Below are 24,417 nucleotides of genomic sequence, written 5' to 3' on the forward strand. Positions count from 1 at the left end.
CAGCCATGCAATGGAAACACATGAGATAACATTATCTCTGCTATGTTCTTGGCAAAAGGGGATCTGGGCAGAGGAAAGTGAGCCATGTGGGAAAAGTGGTCTATGGTAGTGAGGGTGACACAGTTATCTTCTAAAGGGGGCAAACCTGTGACAAAGTCCAGGTAAATGTGGGACCATGGTTGTTGTGGCACAGGGAGGAGCCAAAGGAGTCGAAATGGTGGTCTCTGGGAGGTCTCATTCTGGCTACAAACAGGAGATGTCCTCAGTTAGTGAAAGCGACCAAAACCACTCATGACGCTGATGGTCTGACTCACCCCCGGATGGCAGCTGAGCTTGGAGGAATGACCCCATTGTAGCTCCCGTAAGTGCAGTGACTAGAACGAAGAGGCGATACTGAGAGCATCCACTGGGGTCCTGGGCCCCCTGCAGCACACGTCTGACTTGCCTTTGATATCCCAGGTCACAGCACCAATCACACAAGTGGTAAGTTTGAGATCTGGCATGGTTAGGATGGGGGAAGAGGCAAACTGAAACCTAAGCTGGGTCCATTTGAATGTTTCCGGGGGATACAATGAATCCCATAAATGAAGACTGACTCCTGGTGGAACTCACACTTTTCCATCTTGACAAACAGCTGGTTCTCCAACAATCACTGCAAAAACATGCAACACATCTTTCCTCTCATCCTTGGAAAAGATCGGAATGTCCAGGTATACAAACACCTATCATGAAGAACATCATTATCTAGGACCTGGAAAACAACTTGTGCATTAGTAAAGTCAAAAAGCATAACCAAGTATTCATACTGTCCATCCACACGGTGTGTTGAAGGCAGTATTCCACTCATTCCCATCTCTGATGCGGATTCTGAGGTCGAGTTTAGTGAAAATAGTGGCTCCCTGCAACAGTTCAAAAGCAGCTCTTGATGGTGACTTCATTGAGTTCTCTGTAGTCAATGAAGGGGTGCAAGGTCTTATCCTTCTTATCCACAAAGAGGAATCCTGGACCTGCAGGGGAGGAAGAAGGATGGATGAGGCTGGTGGTCAAGGAGCTCTGGATGTATTGGTCCATTGCCTCCAATTCTGGGGTGGACAGAGAGTAAAGGAGGCCCTTAGGAGGAGAGGTCACAAGACAGAGGTGGATGGTGCAGTTGTATGATCTTTGAGTAGGTAGGGACAAGACCTGGGCTTTGCTAAACACTGCCTTCTAGTCCAAATAGACTTAAAAAATGAGTGAGTGTTCCACTCACTAGAGTCAGAAAAGGGTTGCCGTGATCTGCCACCCAGCTGTTTCCTTGTTGCACGGCCAGTAAATCCAGGGCTGCTTCTCCACCAGGAGTCTGATTACAAAAACCATCTTCATGCCTCCAATAAAGTCTCCAGTGATGGGCAGATGATTGAGCTGCTCCATCATTGTGAGTCACTTGGAAAGTCATGTCACACGTGAAGATCCTGTACTCCTCTGGCCAGGTTAATCAACAGCAGTTTGTGGCTGTGCAACTGATTGTCTGACTGCTTTCCCTGCTGAGTCTGCCGTGGCCAAATTGTACTGTGACAAAACTAGAAACGCTGTGACTCAAATGCAGAGAGACACACAGAAGGCTGCTGTTGGGATAAAAAGGCAAAGTCTTTACTGATGTCCAAGCAGATCATACACCAGCAAGCAGTCCAAACAGGTCAAACAGGAGCTGACTGGGAGCGGGTAAAAATCCCAGAACTGAGAACAAACAGTCAAAAACCATGGAATCAAACACCAGGAGAAAATGCTGGAGAGACAAAGACAATCTGGCAAAGAAGAAACAGGTGAGTATGTAAATATGGGGCTAATGGACAGGAACATCAGGGGCAGTGTGGTATCTTGAGGGGCTGATGTGAAGAAGTGATCACCGCTGACACGTCTTTACTTGCAATCAAAAAGAAGTTTATTTACAAGAAAGAAACAGTGTCAAAAGTGCCAAATCCTGGAGTATCTCTGCCAATGTGAGATCTCTCTCCTGCCGTCTCATGAACCCCTCTATTTATCTGTCTCATCCCACCTTTGGGATGTGCCCTTCTTTTAATAGAAGGAGCTTTCACCCAAATGGTCGACCATATCTGGTCAACGACCTCTGGTCTCTGGCCTTTTGACCTTTTAGGCCAGAAAAAACCCACATCCTAAATCTCTTATATCGTAGGAGACAGAAAACCGATGGGTAAGCAGATTTACCCCCTAATGCACATTCCTTAAACTTAACTTATAATGAGTGGTTCAAAGTAACTTTTGACAAAGTCTTAATTGACACTCTTCCTTAACTTATTAATAAAACTTACATACAAGAAGAACATGTAACAAGTTAGACTGTTGAAATAGGAGGAAACGAAGTGGATAATATACTACAGCAGGTGAATAATTGGAGGTAGGTGTAAATGATGGGGGTTGGGAGACAAATGCAGGTAGGAACTGAAATGACAAGACAGGTAAGTATTTCAAAAATAAAACAGGAAATAATGACAGCTGAGATGTGTCAATGACAACTTCCTCTGATTTGGACTCTCTGGCTCTACTTTCCTTCAAGGTTCAGCACTGTCAAGACAGTTTGCTATTGTCAATGGCAAAAATTTGAGTGAGTTCAATAAAGTTCATGAACAATTTGTCTGGAGTCACTTCGCCCTCTGCAGGCAAAATGCTGCAGCTCCATTGAATATAAATGATCTTGCTTAAAAATGTTGCAGTTATAAATGTAGAAATCATCAGGCCTTTATTAATATTAGATTGATTTCTTTTTTGTAATATTGAAACAGTAGCTTTTATTCCAGCTTGCAGCCTCCAGCCCTCCTCCATCATGTATTTCATTTCTCCACATGCAGGTACGTACCTTTCCCCATTCTCCTGCTGTCATGTAGGGCAGACAATCAGTGCTGCTGCAGCCTCTGTTAGTGGCAGGTTTGCCCCCCCAGCAGGCTGTGTCTCCCAGCCTCCTATAGGCCCCTGTAGACAAGAGCTGCTTACAGTAGACCTTCCGCACCTCGACACCCCCACCACAGGACTGGGAGCACTGGAGAGAGGAACCAGATGTAGAGTATGTAGGTAGGAAAGGAGGACTTCAATCAGTTTTTAATCAAATACATTGACACACACACACACACACACACACACACACACACACACACACACACACACACACACACACAAAGAAAGTCCATACCAGTTGCCAAGGTTCGGTCTCCCAGGCTGGAGGACAGTCAACCTGGTTGCAGGGTTGCAGGATGGCAGGTTTGAATTCCCTGCACTCTTCCTCTGAAACAGTCAGAATATCCTGCTGGTCAACAGACAACAGACGCATGCAAAACACACTCCTGGTCTGTATTCCAACGCCGCAGGATGCAGAGCAGCTGGTCCATGCTGTCACCTCCCATCTGAGAGAGAGAGAAAAGGGTAAGTTGGACACTTAATACTGCTAAATATTAGTCTGCAGGCTCTTTCTAGGAGGTGGGCTGTAGAAGTGGTGATTCATTCCCACACTGAATCATTATAAATGATAATACACTGTATCATGAATTCATGAAATAATTAATTTCCGAAAATGTCTTATAAGCTCTGTTACATCTCTACCTTCTGTACTGAGGCTCCAGAAAGCATAATTTCTCAGTGGCATTAATCACTCATGATGCACAGCTTGTATCACTGCTCTGAATTGCTTCATGTCTCAGAGCTTGGCTTTGCTTGAATAATGTAGTATGGCTCTGGTGTTGCATAAAGTTTCTGCTTTTTAGTGATTTCCTCTGAAAAAACATGTGACAAAATGATTATGGTGCCATAGAGCACTTATACATGTACTATATATAGTAAACTGCCATAGAAGACAGATAAAATTCATGTATATTAATCAGATATCATGTCTGTATTACTTATCTACGATAGAGTATTATGGCCAAGTTGAGGAAAAAAAGAAATCTGAAATTTTGAGAATAAAATCATAATATTCTGAGAAAAAAAGTCATACTATTACAAGAATAAAGTTGTAATATTACAAGACTTAAAAATGTAAAATTTCGAGAGAAAAAAATAACATAATTTTTAGGAATATTACTAGCAACCAACCAAATGGGTGAAAGGACAGTCAGTGGCAGCCTGTGCTGCTTCTGAGTGAATTTACTGAACATCGACCATACAACATTCACTAGTCTTACATGAACAGTAGAATATCATTAGTAGAACGGTAATCTTAACCTGCTCCAACTCCTTAGAGAGAGGGGGAGAGGGAGGCCCCACCCATGATGATATTCAGCATTACAACAGAACCACATCACTAAACTGTGATTCTTACAAGAGGCCACTATAAAATCTCAGAGACTGAGACCTACCAAACCTAATCTTGCATAAATTGGTGGCATTTCACCCATAGGTGGTGCTACATCAATCTGATCAATTTAAATGACTCAGTGGTCATGAGTCTTGTTCACTTGATCAAGCAGTAATATTCAAACCCGGTACAGAGAGAGCTCAAACTTAAACTGGAGGCCTCCAGCTGATGGTAGTTCAGGTTCTGTGAGTTTGAGTGACGTTAGTGACCCTGTGGTCTCTCACCTCGGGGGGCACGGTTCAGGGTTACAGATGCGGAACATTACTGGAGGCCTGCTGGATGAATCACACAGCGAGTCCTCCACCTCATCACCTTGCTTTCTGTTAACACACCTCACAACTGCTGTCTGCTTCCCTGGGCAGAGTACAGAGACATACAGAACCAGTTGGACATGACGGGACAATACTGCTCGTATGGACAAAAGAATCCAGAGCAGCTTAACTCCCAACGGCCATTTCAGAAACCTCACCGGCAGCACACGTAGCTGAGCAGGCAGTGAAGCTCCTGTAGTCCCAGCTGTACAGTTCATCCATCTGGATGTAGGAGGCCCCATGATCGTGAAGGCCTGAAGAGATGCCCGAAACTTGGGTACATGGCTCCTGGTTACAGGGCCTCTCCAGGTGGGGTCTGTCCTTGTCACACTCTTCTTCTGGAAGGTCCACCTCCGTCTTGGTGAATGAAAGCATCACCCGGCACTTCACCTCCCGAGTTTGCCTGCCAGGCCCACAGGTGGTGCTGCAGGGTGACCAGGGCCCAGGTACGAATCTGAACACAGTTGAAGGGAGCATTTACAGAGCCTGTGTTTGGATTTAAACCAGCACATTTTTGTTCATTATTTGTTTTGCATCTGGTAGCCAAACTGCACCTGCAGTCAGTTGGTTAAAAGATGTACAGTAAGATAACAAGAGATGGGAAAGAACATACACATCCAATTCAATTTAAATGGTTTGTCACACTAAACTGGACTCCAGTCAAGCTGAGGAGAGTGCACATTTAAAATAACCAGGGCCACATGAAATATTATAAGATGTATTAATTTACTGTGATAAACTATCATTTGCCATCCATCCATATTGTACTGCTTATCAGTGTCTGGGTCTCAGGGGCAGCAGCCTATGCAGGACTGCCCTGACATTCCTCTCCCCTGCCACATCCTCCAGCTCCATCCCTCCTACTGGAGGGACGTAATATGATGTAATATGAAGTGGGCATAACTGTAAGTATTGCAGGCTGCAGAGGGATTCCTTCAAAACAAATGCTTCATCTGGCAGACTTCCGGGCTACCTTTAGCCATAAACCCCCTCCCTTCATGGTCATCATCCACTGAACACGTACAACAAGAAGCACAACTGAATAAAGTTTCCCTGTAAACATGAGAGCTAACCAAAAAAATCTAACCACAACCATTAGCCCATGGTAGCATTGGTGTGATATGATCAACAGCAATGTTGACAGTTAGCAAGCTAGTGATAACGACATTTGCTAAACACATTCATCATAAGGGTTACAGCAAGTTAGCTAACATTATCATGTCTACTGTAGCCATCACTAATGAAAACAGACATGTAACATGAAGAACCATCAAGTTACTCACACATGTAGGAGAAGAAAACCCAGTTCTGAGTCAAGCTAGATATTTTAGCAACTCATAGGATTCTCCTCTCAGACTGGCCGCATGAAAGACACTGACAGCCAGCAAAAACTTTATGTATCTTCTGACAGTCCACTGGCTGACCTGGATTTAATTTTTTAGAAAAACAGACACAGACCACCTGAATGAAGCCACCTCGTCTGCTTCTGAAAAATGCACCATGGTAATTGTTTTTGCTCTAGTGCTACTAGTACACTGGACTGGTCCCTCAACACGGATGCCATCTGTCTGAAGGAGCAGAGCGGGCTCTTTTTCCTCAGGAGGCTCAGGGCCTTTGACGTCTACGCCTATCACAGTGTACTTTTTTATGCTGCAGTCTGCTGGGGCAGCAGCATGTCCGACATGAACACAAAGAGACCGGAAAAGCTGGTCAAAAAGGCTGGGTCTGTGCTTGGCAGGAGTCTGGACTCACTCAGGACTGTTGTGGAAAGACGCATGCAATGTAAGATGGAGGCCATCTTAAACATTACCAACCATCCTCTCCACAAGTTCTAATATACACCTCCTGGTGCAACTTAGACACATCATCAGTGTTGTATCCTGGGGTCATGGGGTGTTTCGGGTCTCACAACAGACACCCTCGCCCAGGCGACCCAGCCAGGGTGATCAGTCCCGGCTTGTGTCTAAGTAGCACGTGTGGTCCACGGATCGCCCCGCTTGATCCACAGCCATCTAGACGCCTTTTCTGCTGCGTCAGTGATGTTCTTGATGGCTCTTCTGTTCTGCAGTCCCTTCACACCCAGCATCTTGAGTGCCTTGATGAGAGACTGGCCGGCGAATCCTCTGCACCCGACCTCAATGGGATTGCATCGGGTTCTCCATTCCCTGCTACGGCATTCACCTGCCAGCTCCTCATACTTGGCCCTCTTCCTCTCAAAGGCCTCCTCCATCCGGTCTTCCCAGGGAACAGTCAACTCCAGCAGGACCACTTGTCTCGTTGTTTCTGACACCAGGACCATATCTGGCCTGAGTGTGGTTGCTGCGATGTTCTCCGGGAACTTGAGCTGTCTTCCTAGGTCGACTTTCAGCTGCCAGTCCCGAGCTGTCGCCAGCAGCCCCCCTGCTTGACTCCGGCACTGCTGCGGCTTCTCCCCAGCCCTAACAAAGGCGATGGACTGCCTTGTTGGTTGTTGGCCTTTACTGGTGGAGATCCCTGTGCTGATGGCCTCTGCGATGACCCGCAACACTTGGTCATGGCGCCAGCGGTAACGCCCCTCTCCCAGAGCCCTAGGGCAGCAGCTCAGGATGTGCTCCAGCGATCCAGTTCTTTGGCAGAGAGGGCACAGTGGATTCTCGGCCAAGCCCCAGCGGAAGAGGTTGGATGGGCTCGGGAGGACGTCGTACACCGACTGAATGAGAAACTTGATCCGGTGTGGCTCAGATCGCCATAGCTCTGTCCACGATACCTTCCGGTCAGCTGCCTCCTCCCATCGGGTCCACGCCCCCTGTTGCCGCATCCCTACTGTCCTACTGCAGTGGGCTTCCTCCACCCCTGCTCGGACCTCCTCCTGGATCAGCTGACGCCTTTCCTTCCCCTGGGCCTTGTTGTAGGACGGTCTTGGGTTGCTCCCAAGTCCTGCCCGTCCAGATGCCACTGTACCCACCAGCTAACTGTGCCGCAAGCGGGACTCAGCCTGGTCGACTGCGTCTTGGGCCTTCCACTTCCTGCCGGTCCTCACTTCAATGCCAGCCGAGGAGACTTTGATGTCACTAGAGTCCCTATACAGCAGCACCTCTCTTGCTCGGGTAACCATAAACTCCTCCGTCAGACTACTGAAGGGCAGTTTCAGCTTGTTGTTCCTCCCGTACAAGGCGATGCTGCTGAGGCTTCGTGGTAGGCCCAACCACTTCTGTAGGAAAGAGCTTACCTTCCTCTCGAAGCACTCGACGGTGGTCATCGGCACATCATAGACCAGCAGTGGCCAGAGGAGTCGTGGCAAGTTGTCATGTTGGTAGATCCAGGCCTTAAACTTGCCTGGTAGCCCTGACTTATCCACTGCTGTCAGCCAGGTTCCCAACTCCTCTGATGTTGCTTGGAGTGCAGCGGTGTCCTTCAGGGTGCAGTCATAGATCTTGCCCAGACTCTTAACTGGCTTCTCTCCCACAGATGGAATCTGGGTGGCCCCTATTGAGAAGCGAAACCGGTCTGTAACCTTCCCCTTCTTCACCACCAGGGACCTGGACTTGGCTGGCTTGAAGTTCATTCGGGCCCAGCCAATGAGTTGCTCAAGGCCTTGGAGGATCCATCTACAACCCGGGACTGATGTTGTAGTCACTGTCAGATCATCCATAAATGCTCTGATAGGGGGCTGCCGCATACCTGAGTTGGTGAGTGGGCCTCTGCACTCCACCTCTGCTGACTTCACCAACATATTCATGGCCAAGGCAAACAATATCACAGAAATGATGCATCCTGTGATAATGCCCTTCTCAAGCCGATGAAACGTGGATGTTACTGTTCCAGAAGTGACTCTCAAACTGAAGCAGCTGTAGTAGTCCAGTATGAGGTCCTTGATCTTGCCTGGAACGTGGTGCCGGTCGAGCGAGGTTTCCACCAGCTTGTGTGGAATGGACCCGTAGGCGTTGGCAAGGTCGAGCCAGAGGACTGCCAGGTCTCCTTTGCCCTCCCGTGCCTCCCGGATCAGCTGGGTGACGACTCCTCCTCCTCAATGCATCCTGGAACCTTTGGGACTCCCCCCTTCTGCACAGAGGTGTCGATGTAACTGTTCCTCAGGAGGAACTCCGTCATGCGCCGGGCAACAATACTAAAGAATATCTTGCACTCGACGCTGAGGAGTGAGATGATCCTGAACTGCTCGATGGTAGCTGAGTTCTCCTCCTTTGGAATCCAGACACCCTCTGCGTGTCTCCACTGCCAGGCCACCCTCCCCCTTCTCCAGATGACTTTGAGGATCCTCCATAGTCGCTTCAAGAGTCTGGGGCATCTCTTGTAGACGACGTATGGCACTCCGCTGGGGCCTGGTGCTGAACTGGATCTAGCTGCCTTGACAACCTCCTCAACTTCTTTCAAAGCTGGCTCCTTGGTGTTAAATGCTGAGGTGGGTTCTGGCGGAGTTATCAAGGTCCTGCATGGCCCAAGATCCTCCAATCTTGCACTGTCACTGTAGGTGGCACTGAGGTACTTGTTAACCTCATCTTCAGTGCAGGCAAGGTGGCCACTTCTCTTCTGGCCTAGGATCTTCTTGGTGAAACCAAAGGGATTTGAGATGAAGGCTGCACGTCTCCTGGCTCTCTCCCTACCCCTCCTTCTATGCCACTCGGCTCGACGGAGGGTGGTGAGTTTTTTCCTCAGGGTATTACGGAGCTCTACCAGCCCAGCCTTCTCCTCCTCCCTTGCCTGCTTAAACTGCCGTCCAAGCAGTCTAAGTTCCTGCCGAAGCTGACGGATCTTCACCTCCCGTCTGTTTGGTTCCCCTAGACCTCTGGTTGCCTGCTGTTCCTTTAAGCCAAACCTTTCAGCACCGATGCTGGTGATCATTGCGGACTTCTGGTCAGCAACTCCCCTTGCAGTAGCCTCGAGGACTTGGTCCAGGTCTTCATCGAACTGGATCCACTCTCTTTCCTTGTTGGCAGAAGGCCACATGACCCGACGGTGTTCAGAATGCCTGACACGGGGTGGGGCTTGTGGGGCGTGGAGGGTCTGGGCACTGTGGGTTGACTCCCGGCCGGGCTCCTCCTGCGTCTCACCAGGTACTGGACCCGTGCGTTGCACCACCTGCGTCCCCGTCAAACATTTCATTTTGGTCTGGTGGATCTTCAGACCACGTGGGTTCTTGCAGACTTTGCCACATGAACAGACTGCGCTCATCGTCGTTTTTCCGTTAGCATGGGTCGTTGCCTGTTTGTCCGTCCTGTTGGGGTGCTCATCCTCCCCCCCTCTCGGGCACCCCTGGGGGTATAATCCAGTAGGGTTTTCCGTAGCTTGCTTGTGGGTGCACCCTCACGGGAGCTGCAGTTTGGGTTGCTAACCCTCTCTGCCCCGGTTACTGTCTTTCCAGTTGTCGGCTGTCTCTCCAGCAGTCGCCATACTTTCATGGTCGTCATCCGGCCTATTCCCGGAGGTCACTGGCTTGGCCAGATCAACTAGTTCTAATATACACCTCCTGGTGCAACTTGGACACATCATCAGTGTTGTATCCTGGGGTCACGGGGTGTTTCAGGTCTCACAACAGACACCCTCGCCCAGGCGACAAAACATTCTGGCAGGACAGAGAAGCAGCTACAGCTGCAGCAAATGTCTCATCTCACTGCACTGCAGAACAGAGAGGTTCAGGAGATCCTTTGTTCCCACTGCCATCAGGCATACAACACCTCAGCCAAAGGAAGTGGACTAATCTAATTATTAATGTTTATTTATTATTAACTTTTTGTTATTATTATTATTATTATTATTATCAACAATGAGCAAATGGACACATGAATTTCCCCTAGGGGATGAATAAACTATCTATCTATCTATCTATCTATCTAAAGACAAGTACAACAAATGCTGAGGGGAATCAGCCGAAGCTGAGGTGGATGTCATTAGTTTTGTAGGTATTTGGTCATTAACAAATTATTGGGCAGATAGAGATGTTGATCTGATGATAGCACTAGGTGAAATGTCAGAGTATCACCAGTTATTACAATTTATCCTGAGGGGAACATGAATGTCTGAACCAAGTTTCATCCCAATCTATCCAGTAGATGTTGAGATAACTGAAAACTTATCCAGCTACTGGTGCAATAGGAAAAGTAATAGACATTCATCCGCTGGGGATCATGAATATTTCTACCATATTTCATATTTCAGGGCAATCCATCCTATAGTTGGCAAAACATTTCACTCAGAACCAAAAACATCAACCTTATCGTGGCAATAGAGGGAAAGCCAAGGGATCACCAGTGTTGATGCCAGTCATCCTCAGGGAACCATGAATATCTTTATAAAATTTTGTGGAAATTCACAAAATTCGTGATGAGATATTTGAGTGTTTGATCAACTGATTGATCTACCATAGCTAAAGACATGGCAAGGCTCTGTAGAGGTAACGCTGTGGGAAGTTTTGTTATCTAGAAATATAATACTAATCCTAGTTTAAGTAATGTTAGGACTCTAGTACATCCAAGGTTCTGGAGACCAAATCTCTTTGTTCTACAGACAATAGAACTCACTTCCCCACAGTTCCTCACTGTTCACACCTGGGGACGACCCTCCCCCAGGGACCTCACTGACCAGTCAATGTTGGTCAGGGTGTCACCAAACAAAACCAGATCTCTCCTCTCTCTTCTCCCCTCTTCTCTTTTTGGCTTTCTCAGGAGAGCAGCTCCTCTCTCCTCTCGGCTCTTTAAGGAGCAACAAGGCCCCAGCCCAGGTCAGCCCTGCTACCTGGAAAAAAAGCTCTCTTGCCAGCCTGCTCACAGCAGACTGCAACACTCTTCTCCTCAACAGCAGTGACCTGCTTAGGATTAACTGAGAGTGAACCAAGTTCTCTTCAGAATCAGCAGCTACAACACAAGGTCAGCCAGCTGATTTTCCAAGCAACAGGAGCAACAGCAGAGTTAGCGTGGAACAGCTAACTCTGTGAGAAGAATAAAGGAGAATAAAGCGGAAGCCACACAGCCAGACAGGACTTTACTCCACCAGGAAGCTACCCAACTCACTGGACTTTACAACAACACTGGAAAGGACCTTTTACTTTTTGTTCCAAGGACTGAGTAACGTTAACTGACCGGGCCTAACCTCATCTAGCACACCTAAGCAGCAGAAGTCTTAACCTTTGTTTATGTAAATGTTGGTTAATGTTTTGTTATGTTTGATTAGGTTGTGGTTAGTCACACAGTTAATTGGGTAGTTGTATGTTCACACAGATACCTGGAGTACATCTCAGTTCTAGAGCCTGCATGCAGCTAACCATCTCCCTCTAACCTGGTACCTTTAGACTACATGTCCCCACAGACACAACCCCATACACCACACACGCACACATACACGCATACACCTGTATATACTAGATTAGACATTGTGTTTTACTCTGTTCTATTGTAAAAAAGAAAATGTCTTTAAGTATAACTACTGGTGTGTTTAATGTTGCACAAGGCTGAATATTGCCATCCTCTACTCAGTAGAATTCTAATCCTTCTAATATTAATATTTTCTTAACGTATGATAGCCAATGAATTGATAGACAACCGAAGGTCCAACATATGGCGCCCTGGTGTCTACAGACCCAACATTTATGGTGTCCTGTTCGTGAGGCAGAGCTCAGACCCAACAGTAATTAGATCTTGTTTTAAGACTTGTGGCACCTGGACATCTCGACAGCCAAATTCCAAACCAACCAAATCTTGTTTCAAGCAAGAGAAAGCTCGTTCTTAAAAGTTTTTTACTTACATTTTTAAATAATACATAAATGACATTATTTAGAAAATCTGAGTTGTATATACATAGAAACATGTTGAGGGAGCATTGAACTGTGTATGTGTCTAAATGTACGTGTGCATGTACTCACGTGGGGTCCTCTGTAGCAGTATGGTGTTCCTCCAGTTTATGGGCTTGTTTTAACCAGGGCACCTTGGCTTCCACTGGCAGAGATTCTAACAGAGAGACAAAAAAGGAGTTTCACAACCATTCATCCGAGGGGGTCAGTATTCAATATTGCCAATTCAGGCCCTGATCCCACCGGCAATTCAGGCCGAGATACATCAAGCACCTTAAAGTAAGAAAGTAAATAAACAACATATTAACAATGAACAATGAACAATAAAATTGCAATACATCATTTAACAAAACAAATGTTAACACCAACAGCCATACTATCAAAGACCATAACCAGGTTCTGTCACTGTTCTGTTCATATCTTATAACCGTTAACGTAGGGCACGGTGCTTGTCACAAATTATTTTGGGAAAAAAAACAACACATAGAAGACTGTGTGTTCTTACTTTGAAAAGCAGAAATGGTGTCATCAGCAGTTGATCATGTGTTTTAAGAAAGTGGCCGGAGTGATACAAATGGATTTTGGTTCTGTTGGGACTCATCATTCAAGAGACCAGATGTTTCTTTGCTCCACTGGACAAAGGAACTCACACTCCACAATTCCTCACTGCTGACACCTGGGGACGACCCTTCCCCCCACAGACCTTACTGGCCAGCCCATGTGGGTCAGCGTGTGACATGTGACCCCCAATGGTGTCACCAAACGAAACCAGATCTCTTGACTCTCTTCTCTTCTTGGCTTCTTGTCTAGCTCCTGCTCTCTCCTCTCGACTCTTCAAAGGGCAACAAGGCCCCAGCCCAGGTCAGCTCTGCTACCTGAGAAACCAGCTCCCTCGCCGGCCCGCTACCAGCAGCCTGCAAACACTCTTCTCCTCAACAGCAGCGACCTGCTTCGGATTAACTGAGTGAACCAAATTCTCTTCAGAATCAGCAGCTACGACACAAGGTCAGCTGATTTTCTAAGCAACAGGAGTCATAGCAGAGTTAGCATGGAACAGCTAACTCTGTGAGGAGAACAAAGGAGATAACAGCAAAGCACCACAGCCAGACAGGATTTTACTCCACCAGGAAGCCTCCCAACTCACTGGACTTTACAACAACACTGGAAAGGACCTCTTTGTTTGTTCCAAGGACTGGGTAAAGTTAACTGACTGGGCCTAACCTTTCACAGCGCAGCATAGCACAGCACAGCATAGCTAAGCAGCAGAAGTCTTAACTTTGTTAATGTACATGTTGATTGATGTCTTGTTGATGTAATGTTGGCTTAGGTTGTGGTCAGTCATACAGTTAATCGGGTACTCGTATGTTCACACACATAGTAGTATGTCTCAGTTCTAGAACCTGCATGAAGCTAACCTCCTCCCTCTAACCTGGTACCTTTAGATTACATGAGCTAGGCTAACAAAGAAACTCACACCTTCCCTCTCACACACACCAGGTGGTCTCAGCGGCCATTTTGAGTAGTTTCTTTGTTTACCGCCATCTTGTGTAGTCTTCTTTGTTCAGGTCATGTGGTCACAGTGATCACTTTGAACCGGCCATCTTGCCTTTGTTTGTGTCCCCACAGACACACACACATACCCTTGCACACACACATACACACACCTGTATATACTAGATTAGACATTGTGTTTTACTCTGCTCATTGTAAATAAATGCCTTTAAGTACAACTACTGGTGTGTTTAATGTTGCATAAGCGTGAATGTTGCCAACCTCTACTTGGTAGAATTCCAATCCTTCAACTTTAACTTACTGTTGATATGGTAATTTGGTTATAGTTAGTAAGCTAATTGTTAATCAGAGTTCCAGATTAATGGTAATAAATTGAGACTAAAACCATATTTGCTATTTTGCCTATTAGTTTAGGCTGGTGCCCCGAGGACTTTAATTAATTTTAAAGTTATTTAATATTAATATTTTTAATATTAATATTTTCTTAATTTATGATAGCCAATAAATTGATAGAAAACCGAAATCTAACATATTTGGTGTCCAGCTCATGAGGTAGAGCTCAGACCCAACAGGTTCAGACTGGCAGAAGGTTTGTTTCAAAACTCTGCGTGTGTAAAATGGAAATCCACAAGTGTAGAAATTGAGATCCACAAATGCTTTTTTGCCTTACAAATACAAAATTGATTCAAAATCTGTTTAAAATATTCAAAAATACTCTCAAATGTGACATATTGGTCCTTTAAGCTATTCATTGATAGTGATAAATCTAATAAGAAAGTGTGTCAAATGTGCATTTACAAAGCCACAATTTCAATGTCAGTGTTGTCTCTTTTCTTCTTTTTGTGAGAGTGGAATCAAAGCTAGTTCTGTGTCTCATTAATGTTTAGAGTAAAGTAAAGTGTGTGAGAAAGAGAGTTTCGCCTCTTATCCAAGCGGCTTCATCAGTTCATCATGTATTGGTCTCTCTAGTCCGCACTAGTCTCTAGTCAGACTAGTGCGGACTAGAGAGACCAATACATGATGAACTGATGAAGCCGCTTGGATAAGAGGCGAAACGTCTTCCACAGACAAATACAAGTCCAGTTGCCTTCGATTTAATTCGAGAGAGAGATAACTATGACCTGGACGAATGAGAACATTCACAGAGAGAAAGAGAGTGCACACACTTGGATCACAGCAAACAGAGTTTGGCTTGAGTCTTATACACTGAGCATTATTATTAAGGAAAAGAGCCATAATTAAGTTAATGCAGTAAAGCATGTGAATGCTTTGAGCTTCTTTGTGAGAGAATTAATTAAAGAATCGAGCAGCTTAATGAGTTTATGTTGCAAGACAGATCATAAATGGAAGCCACATGATGGAAGCTGATGCGAATGAAACCTGTTGTTTTTAAAGTGAGGATGGTGACTGCATTAAGGATAGCACACACACAACCACAGCTAATAATCAAAGCAAAACTGGCAAAACGCTCTGACTCACAACTGCAGTGCGGTTCGTTCTACCATATATCATATACTTAGAGTACACAATATATTAACACATTCTATATGTTATTTGTAGTGTAGATGATACATATGTTAACAGGCTTCTATTTCAAATTGATCTTGCGATGCCAAGTTACTTTACTGGAGTATTGGAAAAATTCAACAGCCATAAACCATATACCACATACACAATACTGGAATTGATAAAAGTGCATGAGTATGGTGAAATAGTGAGGTGAACAAACTTTCATTGTATCAACTGTATATTTATACCTTATGTGCTGTATTAGCCCCTTGATCCTAATAAATTCATTCCTTTATTCAATAGGAGAATATCACAAAAAAGAACCTATGAAATATCTGGGAGCTTGTAACATCCATTATGGCTTACAATATGCACACAGCTCTCCATCGGTTATTAGTGTCGTACCTCTGGGCTTATGGCAGGCAACAGGGACTAGACAGTCTTCTTTAACGTGAGGTTTGACTGATGCTTCACAGCCTCCGATGTGCTGCCCACGATGGTCGATGCACAGAACCACGCGGTAACGCAGGCCGCGACCGCATGTCACTGTGCACTGCGATGGGGTGGAAACACACACAGCTTACATACAGTATTATACACTTTACAAGTGCGATTTGGGTTGCAACCATTTTCATTATTGATGGATCAGTGTTCCCAATCTTGACTGAGCAATTCTTGTTGAACTGGACTTACAACTAAATCCACTTTGTGTTTTCTGCTTTCCTCTCCTGTTAATCATATTGTTCCTGTGGGGGGTCCCAAGCCCCACTAAGTTAATCAGCTTTTTTTTTTTTTTTCAGTTAAATGATTTATTAATGATGTTCAGGATATAAAATAAAATGGAATCCAAAACCAGATGTTTGTTATTTCTGTTTGATAATTGACAAGTGATCAGTCAGATGATATTGGAACAATAGAAAAATAAAAGTAAAATAGATGAGTTCAGATGAGCTCACTAGAGTAGATGTTATTAACTGATACTTACTGACCTGAGACCATTCCATTGCCACCCACTGGGGGCAGGCGAAGGCGTTGCAAATCTGTCGGGTGACAGGTCGAGGGGAGTGGGTGCACTTCCACTCCTCTACCTGGGAGAACTGTCCATGAGTGTCCTCCTCTACACACAGCATGCTGCGATCCTGCCAGCCACCACCACAGGACACAGAGCACCGGGTCCAGGGACCCTGCTCCCAGCTGCACACAAAGAGTGGGGACCAAGCTCACTTCACATTCTCTCAGGTCATTGAATGATGCACATAATATTTTTTGATAACAGTACAGACATCCATCGTCATAATGTGTCCTGCTCTTTTTCTTAAACACCACATATTCTGAGCACTTTATTAGGAACACCTGATCATGAAATTAACCAGTCAGCCAATCATGTGGCAGCAGCGCATAAAATCACACAGATACAGGTCAGGAGAATGAGGAAAGATGGGATCTCAGTGACTGTTGGTGTCAGACGCTATTCTGAGTGTTTCTTAAACTGCTGATCTCCTGGATTTTCACACACAACAGTCCCTACAGTCCTCCTAGAAAATAAATCAGATCAACATTATATTTGGTTAGTCTCATCTTAAGACCTTCGCAATGCTAAATTGCAAAGCTTTTGACTTTTCATTGAACAGTCTGCCTGTGGTGGCATGGCAAGTTTTGATGATTCGCCATGAAAAATTAACTTGTTTCACCTAGATGTATGAATATTGTTACGCATATGTAAAACATGGAGATCTACAAAAAAGCCCCATGGAACCATATCCTAAACCCAACCGGTGTCATGGTTTGCTATGGCAGACACCTTTTGTTAGTTTTGTGTGGATTTTTCGCTCTTCCTGTTTTATTTTGTAATTGGTTTCCTTGTGTGTCAGTGTTTTTGCTTCCTGTCTTGGTCCTGTTTCTGTGTGGTGATTGTCTGCCCCGCCCTAATGTGTTTCACCTGTGTGCAATCACCCTTGCCTCCTTGTCTATATAGTCTTTGTGCTCACCTTTGTCTGGGTCGGTTTGTCTGTTGTCTTTGTTGTCTCAGGGTTTATCCTTAGCCTGTTCATGCCTGTTGATTTCTGGATTTTCCTCGATCTGTTCATCCATGGTTTCCCCTCAAGCTGTTCAAGTCTGGTTTGTCTTCTGTCTTTTCATGTTACCTGTTCATGTTACCTGTTGTCATCCCCTGTGGTTCCCTGTGCTTGTGTTAGTTTAATAAACCTGTCTGCTCCGTCTCCCATGTGTTGGCTGCATTTGGGTCCAGCTTTACCCCTCAAACCCTGACAACCCTTACAGTTGTGACAACCGGAGGCCATTTTGAATTCAGTGTACAATTTTGGTGCATTTTTCCCCATTTCCAGGTGTCATACTTAAATGAACTCCTCCTAGAGAATTGATAGGAACAACATTATATTTGGTCAGTCTAATATTAATGCTCTCATAATTCTAAATTGCAAAGCTTTTGAGTTTTCCTTTGGAGAACCTGCCCATTGCGAACTTCGATGATCCACCTTTTTAGAGGAAGTTGCTATATTAGTATTGTCAAAACTGCCCCAAGCTTTATATGTTTAATAAGAATTCCTGCCTGATCACATCTAAATGCCAGTTTTAATCATAGCGGGACAGGGAATATCATGTTTTACACTTTGATGTACTCCTATCAGGTTGATAGGAGGAGCCTTTAAAAGGGAGTTTAAAACTCAGGAAGAGTTATGATACATTTAACAAACATTTCCTTGCTTTGTGGATTGAAATAGTAGTTGCTGTATATGAATATCATTTTTACTTTGTGGATATTCTAGAAGCAAATGTGTGAAGAACTTCAGTGTCAGTAGGTTTTAAGCAGATGAATTCATGTTTTCATCTTTGATTCATTTAATGTTCATGATAATGGATCAACATGCGGATTTAGGTGAAATCATCAGTGGGATGTCTCTCACTGAATGATTTTAAAATGCATGGTGGTTAAGATGATGTCACACTGGTGACTTTGGTTTAGTTCAAATGAGGCCATTACCTCAATTTTTAAGCTACTAAAACCATAAACCAAATAATAATGTGCTACTATACGATAGTGTTTACTATATATATATATATATATATATAGTAGCACTATCAGCTGACAAACCAGTTAGCAGCAGCAACACTATAGTTATTTGGCATATCAGCAGAGATTAAAGTCAACAGGGCATTCTAGGGAAAAGCCTTGCACCTCCTGATTTACACACATCAGTGGACTCCCTCAGCATCTGTCCCACTCGCACCGTCTAGACATGTGCAGGTAAACAGTATGTGCTGCAGCATTACAGCCCGGCAGATCTAAAGGAAATGATGCTTATTATTGTTCTCTGCCTGTGACAGTGAGGCAGTCACATCCAATCACTCCCAACATGTCCACTGAGCCAGGAGCTGAGCTCACACAGCTGAAGACAACACAACCAAAGACTTTCAGGAGGAAGAATTGAAAACATTCCTATACAGAGCTGGATGGCTCATCTCCCCATCGGGGAGTTGAAACAAGACTGAGAAGGTCTGAGGCCTGTTGATTGATGAGTAATGCTTCAGTTTGGCAGACAGATGCTGTGGAACAGAACAGAGTAACTGTGTTTATAACAAAATGAAAGGAAGATGAATTTTTCACCATGTGAAGGTAGTCGAATATTTTCAGAAGAGCAGGATCGGGCCTGTTGTTTTTTTAACAGGCCAGACTATCTTTGATTTTTTATTTCGTATTGTATTCATTTTTTTTTTGGCCAATTAAGAACCGAAACAAGTAGCAAACAAAGAACTTTGATTTATCTACGAGCAGCTTCTTGAGGTGGAGAACTAAACGGTTACAAATTCAATTTACTCACCGAGCAGCGTCATGATTGTCTATTGAAGTCCATTTTCATTCATTTTCACTGATTTTATTTCTGCCAACTTCTGCGGAAAATATATTATTAAATTATATTATTATTAAAATATTTCCTTTGGAGAACCTGCCCATCCACTGTTCACCAGCTGGTTACTGACTGCCTGTCGGCTTTTTGTACAGGCGGTTTATAAGACTAGGTGGTGAGAGGGTGAGACTGGGTGATGAAAGGGCGAGACTAGGTGATGAGAGGGTGAGCCTGGATCATGAGAGGGTGAGACTGGGTGATGAGAGGGTGAGAATAGGTGATGAGAGGGGGAGACTAGGTGATGAGAGGTGTATTGTAGTTTGACTTTGGATGTGTATGTTGTGCTCTGAGTTATTTCTCTGGAAGTTTTGTATGATTCATAATATAAATTGTATAATCAGGAAAAACCTTACAGTAACAACAAAACAAAAATCAAATGAAACTCTTTTGTCTGCAGGCTCGTCGGTTTTCTCTACTCAGATGTATGATGTGAAACTTTGGAAAGCTGCCATGCCACTTCTTCATGTACATGAATTCTTCCAAAAATCCTGTGTGGATTTACAGCAGCGCTCTGTCACAGGGAAGTTTAATCTCCTCTTATTTATATACTTCTTACTGTTACTTCTACATCAATAAGTTTATTCCAACCAATAGTCACAATCACAAATGTCTGAATGTTATGTTGTTGCCCGCTCACTTCCTGTGTTAGATCCCAGCCAACACCACAAACCACAGACAGCAGTGAAGCACTGTTACTCACCGAGGCAGAGGTTGGAAGTGATCATATGGCATCACTTCTTTGAATCCATCACTACAGGAGACATACAAAAACTGTAAGTGTATGAGACTGTGATGTCAAGACAGCAGAGCATACAGTATATGATAAGTGTAATCCCACTCAGACTGTTTCCGCTAATGAGTTTTTAATTGTTTGCTTTTTTTCTGGCAGGTATACAAATTGTAATTATTTGGCTTGAGTCCTACCTAATCACATCCAGCAGCAATGGCAACAAACCTGTGGCACAAAAAGGATTGAACCTCTGCTACAACACAATCAACACATGTTGAACTTTTCATTTAAGACTAAATGTATGTAATGTCAAATGTTTGCTGGTCACTCTCATGCTTATGTGCAGGCTTCTTAAATGCTTTATGGTTTACTGTATGTGCTGTATGACTGTTGCAACATCTGTTTAAATGTAAATCATCTGACTTACAGCTAATAAAGTACAGAGCGGTGGAGTTTTTATGCCTGTGCGCTACATGCCGTAGTGTTATGTTATGTGTGTGTGTGCTGGTCTGCCCTGTGCTCTGCCCTTTTCTCCAGCAGGTGACACAGCACAGCTGTCCTTGCTCCCCAATCAGGAGCTGGAGCACAGAGGTGGAGTGAGGAGGCCTGGCCAGCACCAGAGTGGGCCATTACAAGCTGTGTGTCTGTTCTCCCTATGTCAGCTCCTCGGAGCTACGGTGTTGATTGAAACTGATAGTGATACTCATCCTATTTTGTGGTTGCTGTTAATTTGGGTTATCTTGGTTTAGTGCAGTTTTAGTTTCCAAGTGTTCCACTGTCAATTTTTTTTCATTGTGAATAAAATCCCTTATTTTTTGCCAAATCTGTTTCCCTGTTTCTTTTTGTTTTGCCTGGTTAACTATTTCATGAACACTGTCTAGCAACCAGAACAAGAGAAAGCACTGAGTGAAGTGCAGCACTGCAAAACCTCGTCATTTCCAGAGTTAGCCTTTACTTTTTACTGTATGAATCATCAGAGGATGAACTGATTGATGTTAGCTCTCGACAAAAAGTCATGGTTTTTCTAAAGTCTTAACTCCAGGGGGTTGTCCCACCTCTAGCACTGGGAACGGCAGACTCCAGCTCCCCAACATCCTAATTTACAGAGTGGATGGAGTGGTTAAATGTTGGTTTTTGTGACATCACTGACTAAAATAATTTATAATGATATAATGATCTCTACCCCTCTTTGCAGGGGTCCATGTTGCACTCCTTGAGCTTGGGTGTGGGTTTTGTGTTCTCAGGGTAGCTGTTACAGTGGTGCTCAGGCAGGATCTGGTTGGATCGGATGTCTGTGCATTCTGCAGAGTTGAGCTGATAGCCTGGGGGAGGGAAATAGACACAGATATACAACAGCTGAGGATCAAAATAATCTAAACAACGTTGAATCATTATTCAAACATGCAGAGGCCTGTTTACAGTTACTATGAGCTGACTGATGATCAGCTCACCTCCTCCACAGGTAACAGAGCAGGGGAAGAAGTCAGTCTCTCTCCACTGGTACCTGACTGGCTGGTAGAACAGAAACTGGACGACTGTGTCCTTAAGGCCTCCGTACTTCATCTGGACAACATGTACAGCATTATGTTAAATAGGTTAGGGTAGGGGAGAGGAGATTGGAGTGCAGAGGCAAGCAGGGGAAATTAGAACATAGTTGAGCTCAGTAACATAGAGGATCCCACAGATAGAATCAAGAACATGCAAGTGAATAGATGGAGCTAAGAGGATGCTTGAGCACCTGCTGTTTGGCCCCCTAGAGAGAAAGTGCCCTTTTTAAAAAATACATGAATATATTCTGAACTAAAAAGAACAGTCCCACCACACCACAGCAGCTTTAATGTTGTTTTATTGCCTCAATAGCTGGTTAGCCAGTGTAATATGTTAGCCAGCTAATGTTAGCCCACTCTCTCGCTCTCTGTGCAGGCTAATGGAAACAGTAACACAGTTTTGCTTGTAGGCTTCTAACTGAATAACCATCATCCTACTGTATTGTTGTAGGGTTTGCTCATAGACCTTCATCAGTGACCACCTACAGACAGCCCCCTCCCTCTGCACAGCAGGTACATGGTTATGCGAAATGAACAGTTTGTCTACGTCTTTGTCACCATCAGCTCATTTTCTATGGTTATTGTGTGTGTGTCCTGCCTGTGTGTCTGTGGACAAATTCTGTCTGCAATAGTGTCACAACCTGGAAGATACAGTCCCAAAACATCACAGGTGTGTAGTTGACATCAAAAACAAGGCCCAGTTCAAAGGTGGGTGTGGTTCTCACCACGTTGATGCGTGCTACTGGTGTGATCCCACTGCAGGATGGTTTGTAGTGTTGGTGGAGTTTTAAGTTTTCAGGTTGATACAAGAGGCAGAAGCTATACGTCAGTCTCCAGAGGAGGAGGCTCAGCTGACAGGCAGCTGCTGCAGTTAGGATAAACCTGAGACTCCAAACACATCTCTCTCTCTCTCTCTCTCTCTCTCCAATCAGTGATGATAACATTTTGTCTGCTGGCCTACTTTAGGATGGACTGAATCTCATAGGTCTTTGTTTATTGTAATTATTCATTTTATGAGCCTATTTAATTATTTGGAAAAATCACGTGCTGTGGATTTCCTGCACGTCCCTCATCAAGATGACAGGATTTTGAAAGAATTTTTTAAGTTTGTGTTGGAACCAGTGCTGAGTCCCATTATCCGCTCAGTCTGTCTTCTACAGGTTCACTCTTCTCTGGTGGTGATTACAAACCTCAAGAGGTTACAAGACAGAAATGACCTGAGAATCAATGTTAAGTTGTGGTCAACATCACCCTGAAAGAAGAACTAAGAAAAAGAAAAAGAACTAAGTTTTATAGCAAATGAAAGAGTTTGAGCTTCTTCCCTCATAGGGGAGGAAGCTGCCTCAGGTAGTCAGGTTTCTTTTGATGATGTAATTGACCTAGAAGTCATTCACCACAACTTCACAGCTCTGCAGGATTTAGGCTTATCAACCACTAGAGCTCCTGAATGTGCCTGATATGCATCAGCCATGTTTACCACCAAATCAAGTGTACTTACATAAATTAAACAGGTAACTTTTCCACATTAAAATGTCTAAAAACAACTACACTAATGTTCTGTGTTGTTGAGTTGTGTTCTTACATTATCTCAAATGTTTCCATCAATTCTCAAACCAGAGAAATCTGTGATTTTAATCATGGTAACAGTATGTGTCATTTTGTCGCCTGTGTCATAACCCAGCGAATGTTTCAGTGTTGTGGTTGTCTGGCTGAAGCCCATAATTGACTTACACTTTTTATACCTTGGTGGTTTTCAACTATATATTGGATCTTAAGTCATCAGAGAAAAAAAGCTGAGTAAATGTTAGACAGCTCAGCTCCCAGCTGCTGGAGACTTCCTGTCCTGTGTCTGCCAAAGACCATCGGTGAATCACTGATTTTTAACTTTAACTTTTTAACTGAAATTCTATTCAGTGTTTTACTGGTTTTAATCCCCTGGTCTGTTTGTTGTGAAGAGGAGGACACCTCTGTTGATAATTCAGCTCCAGGTCAAAACCTCCTGAACCACTGACACTGAAGGAATCCAAACCAGGAGAAACTGATGGTAATGGTGGTGAAGACAACAACTCCCATGATGCCACACTATTTCACAATGTCACCAGGTGCTGTCTTTTATTATTATTTTTGTTTTAGAGACCCCTAGAGGCAGAAGTTACACACTGTGTGTTTGTGTCTGAGCAACAATAACTTTGATCAGAGGAAACTAAAGAGTAAAAGTTATAAGTATAACAGTTCTGGTCCAACACTACAGCAGCATCAAGACTTACAGCTTTACATTTCTTCCCTCCAGCACACAAGACAGAACCAGAAACTGCTGTTACATCAGTAAGTCCCAAATCCTGGTGGCAGCTGTTACATGATTGTCAGCTGTAAAGGTTGTGCACAGACAATATATGATCTGTCTCGGTTGTACCCACATATACCCAATGTATAATCACCACTAGAGAATCGTGAAGCTGTCAAAGACAGACTCTGGATACTGGGAGTCAGTGCTTTGGGTCCAACATAAACTGGACAAATGTTTTTGATCTACAAACCAGATCACACTGCAGGAAATCAAGGATTTAGACAACACTCCTCACACTGTATCAATTACATCTAATTACCAATGTCAACACTAATACACACTTGCTGACAGTATAACAAACTGTAGAGGCCACTTCTGTTTTTAGAGTAAAAAGTGTCAGATGGGAATAAAATACAGTAACTGTATTAGTTAGGCCGAATGTTAGAACACAATGACATTGATTCCATGTTAAA

The 24,417-nt window shown here is 44.2% G+C and overlaps 2 protein-coding genes across 2 annotated transcripts in view; both read right to left on the reverse strand.

The window, feature by feature from the left end:
• Positions 1-909: 909 nt before the first annotated feature.
• On the reverse strand, positions 910-10,058 carry LOC111219575. Its single transcript, XM_022742297.1, is given in 8 exon segments — positions 910-1,110; positions 2,855-3,034; positions 3,185-3,395; positions 4,567-4,696; positions 4,812-5,107; positions 6,570-8,655; positions 8,658-9,903; positions 10,002-10,058. Coding segments are annotated over 8 exon segments (4,407 nt in total).
• A 2,443-nt stretch (positions 10,059-12,501) lies between these two features.
• LOC111221332 (ADAMTS-like protein 3) overlaps positions 12,502-24,417 on the reverse strand; it is a 229,564-nt gene continuing 217,648 nt past the window's right edge. Inside the window, exons 10-15 of the mRNA XM_022744695.1 lie at positions 21,562-21,673; positions 21,294-21,432; positions 20,081-20,131; positions 16,444-16,648; positions 15,860-16,007; positions 12,502-12,590 (exon numbers count right to left, since the gene is read on the reverse strand). Of these exons, the coding sequence (XP_022600416.1) occupies positions 12,502-12,590; positions 15,860-16,007; positions 16,444-16,648; positions 20,081-20,131; positions 21,294-21,432; positions 21,562-21,673 (744 nt within the window). The remainder of the gene's footprint in view (positions 12,591-15,859; positions 16,008-16,443; positions 16,649-20,080; positions 20,132-21,293; positions 21,433-21,561; positions 21,674-24,417) is intronic.

This window comes from Seriola dumerili, unplaced genomic scaffold, assembly GCF_002260705.1.
Source record: "Seriola dumerili isolate Sdu_G_001 unplaced genomic scaffold, Sdu_1.0 BDQW01000003.1, whole genome shotgun sequence".
NCBI classification, from domain to species: domain Eukaryota; kingdom Metazoa; phylum Chordata; class Actinopteri; order Carangiformes; family Carangidae; genus Seriola; species Seriola dumerili.